The following is an 8,536-nucleotide window of genomic DNA, read 5'->3' as shown; positions in this document are numbered from 1 at the left end:
AGCCAAAATCGGAGGAAAATATTCGGCGTTCGTTGCTCGAAGCTCGCCTAGATCGATTCCCTGCTCTTTCTGGTACCTCTAGGTTTATCCATGTTTGATTTTTGCACCTTACTTCATACTTAGTTTTCTGAAATTTGCATTTAGTTTATGCTCGCCGTCGTTTTTTTATCTGTTCCGATATTAGTCATTCAGCTCCTGAATTTTAGTTTGGTTTAAAATCATTTAGTATTAATTGCGTATAAAGTTTCTGATTCGAACCCTACCTGTTGCTTGGATCGCATAAATCGTGAATTAGATTCACGATTCTGTTCTTCTTGAATAAGCAAATCGTGAATCGTATTCACGATTTGCTGTTTTAGGACATATCTACAATTTAGAATCAAATGGGGTAAAATAAAAATAAATAAAAATGCTCTTAATAATAGCATAAGTATTAGTTCTTTTTATTCTTTAAAAATAGTAAAGCACCTGATAAAGAAAACGAATTAAAGAAATACACTAAATTAGAGTTAAACCTATTTTAGAAATAGATGTGAAATTCATTAAAAAGAACAAAAAAAATTATATAACCAAAACAATCAAAGACTTTAAATCAAATAAAAAGATAAGGTTAAGTGACTTTTGAATATCTGTTAATTAATAACAGAGAATTAATAAAATCATTTAATTTCAAAAAAGATATAATTTTAGTTCCTAATTACAAGCATTTGCATTTAAATAAATAGTTAAACATCATTTCATTTAGGTGTCAAATTCTAAAACCCTAATTAGACAGAAATTTGAATATCACCACCGCCTCCCTAGGGTTCGACCCCTTACTTACCGTTGGACCGCCTCCCTAGGGTTCGACCCCTTACGACCGCATTTATTTACACCTACGGCTTTGGAACCTCTTGCTAGCATGGTTGGCACTTTCATACGAGCGAACAAAGATGTCCAACCTTTTAGCCGTCCCGGATACGCAAGAGTATGTGTTGAGGTTGACCTACTTGCCCCCCTACATCGCATGATACTCATTCAAAATGGCGATGAGATGATCCGTCAGACCGTGGTGTATGAAAACCTCCCGAGGTTTTGTACACACTGCACCGTACTAGGTCATACCATTCACACATGTCGCCAAAAGGCGACGTAGACTCCTATCACTGAGGAGGAATACCTCCAACTCTTGGCTTATGATGACTACATTGCCGCTACTATCTCCGTCACCCAAGGGCGACGACTTGTCGACAGACCTTCACTCGGCTCACGCCCTGTGGTTACATCGGTGCAACCCATCGTTGTATCACCTTCTCTCCCACGAGCCAGCAGGGCAGCTAAGCCTCCAACGGCTAAGCCTGCCCCCTCTACTTCTCAATGGGTGAGGAAGGGTGCTGAGAAGCGCCCCAAAACCCCACCACAGACTATAGATGCCTCCTCCCGTAAGGGCAAGGAGGTCAGGGTCGCCCCACTGACCTCGAATACTTTTGCCCTACTAGCGGTACCTGAGGTTCCCGAGGTTCCCGAGGATAGCATCCCCATTACGTACACACGTCCCATTAGGTCCATATCTCCCCCCACCCGATCTATCGCCTCTCCTAGACCACCCACCCGATCTACCGCCTCTCCTCGACCACCTACTCCGCTTCCCAGGTCCTCTCTTAGTGTACCGTCCCATGCTTCTCCTATCGCCCCATCACACCATTCATCTTCCCCGCCCCTCTCCCCCTCCTCGCATCACTCACCTGCTGCCCGCCCCCCACCACCTCCTCCCACCCGACCCTCTCCACCCACCCCATCGCCCCATGCCCCACCTCCTACCTCTCCACCACCCCGCGATTCACTCCCTTCTCCACCACCATGCGATCCACCTCCCCTCATCCCCTCGCACTCACCCCCAGCTTCCACACCCGTCCCCATCCCCTCACACCCTTCCCCCGCCTCCACACCCGCCCTCCACCCATCAAATATACCTTCTAACCAAATGGAAAGCTTGACAAACTGTCAAGCCACTTTCACTAGTTCGGAGGACATGGGTAGCAGTACTAGTGGTCGGGATTCCACAGAAGAGGAGGGCGATGTCTCCCTCTCGGAGGACTGTGATATGGATACCTCTCCTTATTCGAGACACCGTTCGGATGCATCACCTCCACCTTCACGCCGTACATACAACACCCGATCTCGGGTGCGTAACGCAAGCCGATAGATCTATGATTCCAACTCTCGTTTAGAATTGTAGAGGGATCGAAAACCCTCTCACCCAAACACATCTCCTATCCCTTATCACTAGGCACAGATTAGGCATAGTGGGGCTCCTCGAACCAATGATTACATCGGACCAGTCCCACTCCATCGCGAGGAAACTCGGGATGGACCATGTTTACTACCATCCCTCGAATAAGCTTTGGCTTCTTTGGAAGCGAGACTATTCGATCGCACTATTGGCTGAAGGGACACGGTACGTCACCTTTGACGCACCACACTCCCCAAAGCCCTACCTACTTACTATCGTGTATGCCTTGCATAGACCCACAGAGCAGGAGGCCCTCTGGGCGGAACTCGCCCAACACATTCACTCCCACTCGCAGCTAGTTGATTTACCTTGGCTTATAGCCGGAGATTTCAACTGCATACGGGACATCAGCGAGCGCCAAGGGGGTCGCCCACCTCGGCTACGCTCTATGCACGCCTTCAATGACTTTATCCACGCGACTTCATTAGTGGAACTGCCGACCATAGGGGAGAAGTGGACTTGGTGAAATGAACGTCAAGCAGACGCGCATATATACTAACGGCTTGATCGTTGTTTTACTAATAGTACCGCATTGATGCATTGCACCCTCACAGTAGAGATCCTTCCGAGACTTTACCCGGACCATACACCGATCCTCCTTCTCTCGGAGTCGAGTCATCGGGTCCGGCGTCCCCCCTTTCGCTTCCAAACCATGTGGTTGGAACATGGTGATTTCCATAGCTATGTACGTAAACATTGGCATGGATCAATTTCTGCATCCCCTATGGAGAACTTCAGTTATCGCCTGAGGAACCTCAAGCTCCACCTCAAATGGTGGAATCGTCACGTCTTTGGCGACGTCCATTCACCGGTCGAAGAACTTAAAAAGAAATTAGCTGATGTTGACCGCCACCTACAGGAGTGCTGGACAGATGACATGGGAGAGCGCCAGCTACGTCTTAGAGAGCAGCTTGAGGATGCCATGCGACGACATGAGATATTTTATCTCCAGAAAATCACGTATCCAATGGCTGTGAGAGGGTGATAGAAACACACGTTTCTTTCACGCCTCGATCCATCATAGAGCGTGCCCGAACTATACGACCCTATTGGAGACGTATAGTCAAGATCCTGACCAGCTGGCAGCCGCAGGAGTGGAGTACTATCACTTACTCCTCTCTTCACAGCCTACTATTATGAGCGAGGACCTTCTTTCCTCCATCCCTTCCTTGGTGACCAACCAAGACAATGCACTTTTGCTAGCTCTTCTGACCCGAGCGGAGATCTTAGAGGTAGTTTTTTCCTTGGGTCGTAACAAAGCCCCAAGAGTGGATGGATTCACCGCAGAATTTTATACAGCGTGCTGGGACATTGTAGGGACCGACTAGGTGCTAGCTATCAAGGAGGTGTTCAGGAGTAAAGTCGTCGCACGAAGTTGGAAATCCACTTTTTTAGCGCTCATTCCAAAAGTGGACACTCCAACTTCCTTTCGAGACTTTCGTCCCATCAGTCTTTGTAATGTATGTTATAAACTCGCATCTAAGATCATTACAAAACGACTAGGATGCTTCCTTGATAGACTTATCTCGCCAGAGCAGTGTGGTTTTGTCAAGGGTCGACAGATCCATGACAATATCACACTAGTGCACGAGCTAGCCCAGTCCATAGACACTCGTATCCGGGGCTCCAATGTCATCATCAAGCTTGATATGGAGAAGGCCTTTGATCGAGTTGAGTGGAATTTCCTCCTCGAAGTGTTACGCCGCTTCGACAAATGCGTTCATTGCACTTGTCGATGCTTGCATTAGGGAGAATCACTTCTCCCTCTTGATGGATGGAAATTCCACTGGCTTTTTCATGGCTACGCGGGGGCTCAGGCAAGGTGATCCTATTTCACCTACCCTCTTTATATTGATGGAGGAGGTCTTCAGCCGAACGCTCACGCGGGCGATCAACCAAGGCCTCATCTAGCCGTACTTTACGAAGAGGGGTTGCCCGATTCTCTTGCACTCACTATTTGCTGATGATGCCATCTTGTTCCTCAATGGATCTAAAAACTCCATTAAGGAATTTATGAGCGTCCTTACCGCGTACGAGCACGCTTCGGGCCAGCTCGTTAATGCCTCGAAGAGTAGCTTTATAGTGGGACCTTCCACTACTATAAGGCGCTCTGAGATACTCCAGCACCATACACGATTCTCACGAGGACGTCTTCCGTTCGATTATCTTGGATGCCCTATCTTTCTTGGCCCCGCTCCTCATCACTATTTCGATGCCGTGCTTGATAAGCTTGGAAAGAAGCTAGAGGGATGGAAACTTCATTTCCTTTCCCCAGGAGGCCGTATCCAACTTATTCGGCATGTCCTCATGAATATCCCGTTACATACCCTTGCGGTCCATTCACTATCTCTTACCGTTCTCCGCTCTATAGAATGCATATGTGCGCGTTTTCTATGGTCTGGTCACCTCGAGGGAGAGATGCGCCATCATTGGGTTTCTTGGGAGAAAGCATGTCGGCCAACGGAAGAAGGAGGTCTAGGGATCAGACGACTTTCGGACGTCCAGGACACGCTTCAAAAGAAGCTTGTATGGCGTATGCATACCACATCCTCCCCATTGGGGAATTTTATCCTCGTCAAATATGGTGAATGGGCACGTCACGAGATAGATCTTCAGGGATCTAGGAGGTGGCGGGCGTGGCAGCGCCATTGGCTTGAGATGGCTCAAGTCACACGTTGGCATATAGGCCGAGGTGACATCAGCACGTGGTATGATACCTGGATGCTAATGAGCCCCTCGCTTGCCATCCCTAGTTCGTTCCACACTGAGTGAGACTCACGGTGACTCAATTGCTCAAAGGCAATACGTCACACCTCTGGGAGCAACACGGTCTACCCCTGGACACACTTCCTGAGGTCTAGTCTACACCACTGGACTCGAGTTCTGACTCTGCTATCTGGACACTTATATCTAATGGAGCCTACACGTGCCGCTCTTCTTGGGAACACTTTCGCCCAAAATCCCCTATACAGCATTGGGGTCGCCGTATCTGGCATCCGGCCATCCTTACGCGAGTCTCCTTTTTCCTTTGGCGATTATTACATCGAGGGCTCCCGACTGACGATCGAGCGATCCATATAGGGCACTCGCTACCTTCCCGGTGCCATTGCTGTCCTTCACTTCCCCACACAAAGACCATGGATCACCTTTTCTTTTATAGTGAGGTAGCATTGGCATGCCGGCGCCCAATCACAGATCATTGGCGTCTACTGACCTCGTTTGAGTGTTTTGGCAAGCTCTTTCTCTCGCCAATACACTCTAAACGGTGCCCCATCCTATACATCACCATAGCTTATCTACTATGGGAGATATGGAAAGGGGAAACTCTTGTCGTTTTGCAGGTACACCCATGCGCGCTGTGGACATCCTACGTCGGGTCAAGTTATGGCTACGCCATATTCATCGCCTCATCCCCCCTCGAGACGGCAGCTCAGCATTCGCCTACGAGCTCCTTGGATCCTTAGGGATGCCCGTGACCCATGCCCCTATCCGCACTCAGTACAGGATTGTTTATTGGCTCTCACCGTCAGTTGACATCCTCAAATTGAATGTGGATGGCGAGGCCAAGGGGAACTCGGGACCAGCTGGGGAAGGCGGTATCCTTCGGAATCATATAGGGAGTATATTCTTCTCTTTCTCTTCTTTTTATGGAGTACAGACTAATACAGTAGCCGAGGCTATGGCGATACGTGATGGTCTACTGCTCTGTGAGGAGCGGAACCTTCACAATATCGTCGTAGAGTCGGACTCACAGGTATTCGTTGATATGCTTAGTACAGGTCCATGTTCCCAGTGGCGCCTCCACCGCATATGGCAGGATATCATGCGGTGTCGTCATCGAATCAAGTGCTTTCGCCATCAGCTACGAGAGGGCAACCAGACCGCTGACGCCCTCGCCAATCACGCGGTACACACAAGGACCCCCTACTCCGTCTTTCTCTCTTGGCAGGCGCTTCCTTCTACAGCTCGGGGATATTACCGAATCGATAGTCTCGGCCTACCGACCCTCCGCACACGGCGAACCCATGCGACGGCAGGCCCGCAGGAATGGAGAACCGCGTGGAACGGTGGAGTTTGAGGAGCGGATTGCACCCGCCCCGACTAGCGCCCCACGCACTTCAGCCCCCGCTTAATGACATGAAGGCAAGGATATCTCCCGACCTACACTGATACCGGCGGGCAGCTCTGGAGGGACAATGACGACCACACTTCCCCGAGCGCCTAGAAGGTATCAGTTATGTATCTTTTCTTTTCTTAAACTTAGGGCGTGGACGAGTGGGATCCGAGTGTAATTGGGATATATAGACTCGCTCCACGCCTAAAAAACATTGAAAAACACTTCACTTAATAAATAAAAACCTCCTGGGTGGCGTCCAGGGCACGGATAGATCGGTCTACGGGTGCAACCCTAGGGTTGGCCGTACCCGGCACCGTGTTTTTGCCAATAAAAATTAAAAAAAAAAGTTTGAGACAGAATTTGAAGGTGAAAATGAAGGATAATTTTGATGAAATTTTGAGAGGATGAACTAGGGATATGAATGAAGATCTCAAGAGAGAATGAAATGATTTTAGAGAGAGAAAATAGGGAAACCAAGTATTTAGAGTGAGAAAATGATGAATTTCAATGATACATTGATGGATGATGATGTGAAAATGAAAATCTAGGTTCCTAAAAGCTCAATGCAAGCCTTTTGAGCCCTAAATTGATGGCGCCGCACCCCCGAACGTCATCAGGCCAGCACGTAAGGAGCCACCGTCTTCATCGAGCCCGCCATCGACACGTGTCCAGCCGACATGACGAGCCGCCGCAGCGACGCGCGACCCCGAGTTCAGGTACTCGGCATGATGCACGCGCCCTTTTCTTCGTCGGATTTATCCATTTCGATCTCCTTTTGTTTTCCTTATTAATGTAGTGAGGGGACAGCCCATATGAGGACATCTTCCCCTCCCAGCCCTACTAATGGGCCTACTTTTTCCCTTTCTTTCTTCCTTCTACTTCTTTTCTTATTTTGTTATGGGGGCTCATCTTCACCATCCTATATAAGGAGGGGGTGGGCGCCCAAAGAACTTACTCTTGAATTTTAAGTTTTCATATTGGAAGTTGAAGAGTCAGTTCGGTAGAGGAAGAAAGAAGAAGAAGGAAGAAGAAGAAGAAAAGGAAGGAAGAGAGGAAGAAGGAGAAGGAGAAGAAGAGGAAGAAAGGGAAGAGGAGGAGGAAACCGCCGCCTGCCCTACCGCCGCTTGACGCCGACCGCCGCCGTTTCTGTCGTCGGACCTTCTCCGCCGTCGACGACCGCCGCCGCGCGCTGCTCTGCCGTCGACGACCACCGCCGCACGCAGCTCTACCGCTGTCATATCCTGCTCACTCCGCTGTCGGGACGCTCCCTCGATCCGCCATGCCATCTCCGACTCCGTCGCAGTCGACCGTCGTGCTACCCGCACGCCCGTTCGCTGCTTTCCCACCGCCGCCGGCCCAACTTCCGGGCTGCCCTACGCCCGCCTGAGCCGACGCCCTCCTCGAGCCGCCACGCCAACTCCGACCTTGCAGCCGTCGACCTTCGCGCCACCATCGCGCCCGTCCGTCGCTTACCCACCACCGTCGGTCCCTCTTCCCGGCTGCCCGCGCCCGCCGGAGCCGATCGCCGCATGTGTCTTCGCCCGCCGCGGGACTGGGACGGTAGCGCGCGCGCACTGACCGTGCGTGGAGCCCCGCGAGTGGGTCGTTGCGTGCCCCGCCGCCTCAGGCCAGCTCTGCGCGCGCATGGCGCGCCCGCCAATGCGCGTCACCGTCTACGCCATCACACCGCTCAGTGTGCCCGCCACCGGACAGGCCGGGCGTGCCCCTCTCCTCGCTGGGACAACCACCGAGCCCAGGTTCCGCACGGTGCCCTCTTCGTGAGTGGCCCGCCATCACCACGACGTCCCACCGCTACCTGCACCGCCCGCTTCGGATCTTCGACGGCACCATCGCCCAGTGGATCCTCTCCTCTCCCTTTATCTGGTCTCGCTCCTGACCAAGACCACTGTCGCCAGTGCGAAAAAAGGTACTTCCGAACCTGCCCCTTTACGTCTCTTACGTCCTTCAGTATACTTTCGTATTGCCTCCTCCGCGCTCGGGTTAGATAGGTGAGGGTGAGACAGGTTGAGATAACGACGAAATACTACGAGAGTCTTACCTGCCTGGTACGAGTTGGGGCCTCCCGACGCGTGTGAGCACTACAGCGGGGGTTTCCCGCTCGGCGACGTACTCGCCCGCGACCTTCT

General features: G+C 51.0%; 1 protein-coding gene across 1 annotated transcript; it reads left to right on the top strand.

The window, feature by feature from the left end:
* The first annotated feature begins 901 nt into the window (after positions 1-901).
* On the top strand, positions 902-7,378 carry LOC144700454 (uncharacterized). Its single transcript, XM_078571855.1, has 3 exons — positions 902-967; positions 1,136-6,500; positions 6,938-7,378. The coding sequence occupies exons 1-2, from the start codon at positions 902-904 to the stop codon at positions 2,183-2,185; spliced, it is 1,116 nt and encodes a 371-aa protein (XP_078427981.1). The 3' UTR covers positions 2,186-6,500; positions 6,938-7,378.
* Positions 7,379-8,536: the final 1,158 nt, after the last annotated feature.

Source organism: Wolffia australiana, chromosome 3 (genome assembly GCF_029677425.1).
Source record: "Wolffia australiana isolate 7733 chromosome 3, ASM2967742v1".
In the NCBI taxonomy this organism is placed as follows: Eukaryota; Viridiplantae; Streptophyta; class Magnoliopsida; order Alismatales; family Araceae; genus Wolffia; species Wolffia australiana.
This window is presented reverse-complemented; position numbering and strand designations above follow the sequence as displayed.

Excerpts from the sequence above, each read along its gene's own strand:
- LOC144700454 (XM_078571855.1), top strand. The coding sequence starts at position 902 with ATGGTTGGCACTTTCATACGAGCGAACAAAGATGTCCAACCTTTTAGC. Across the intron at positions 968-1,135 it reads GCCGTCCCGGATACGCAAGA|ACTCCTATCACTGAGGAGGA; the intron begins GTATGTGTTGAG and ends AAGGCGACGTAG.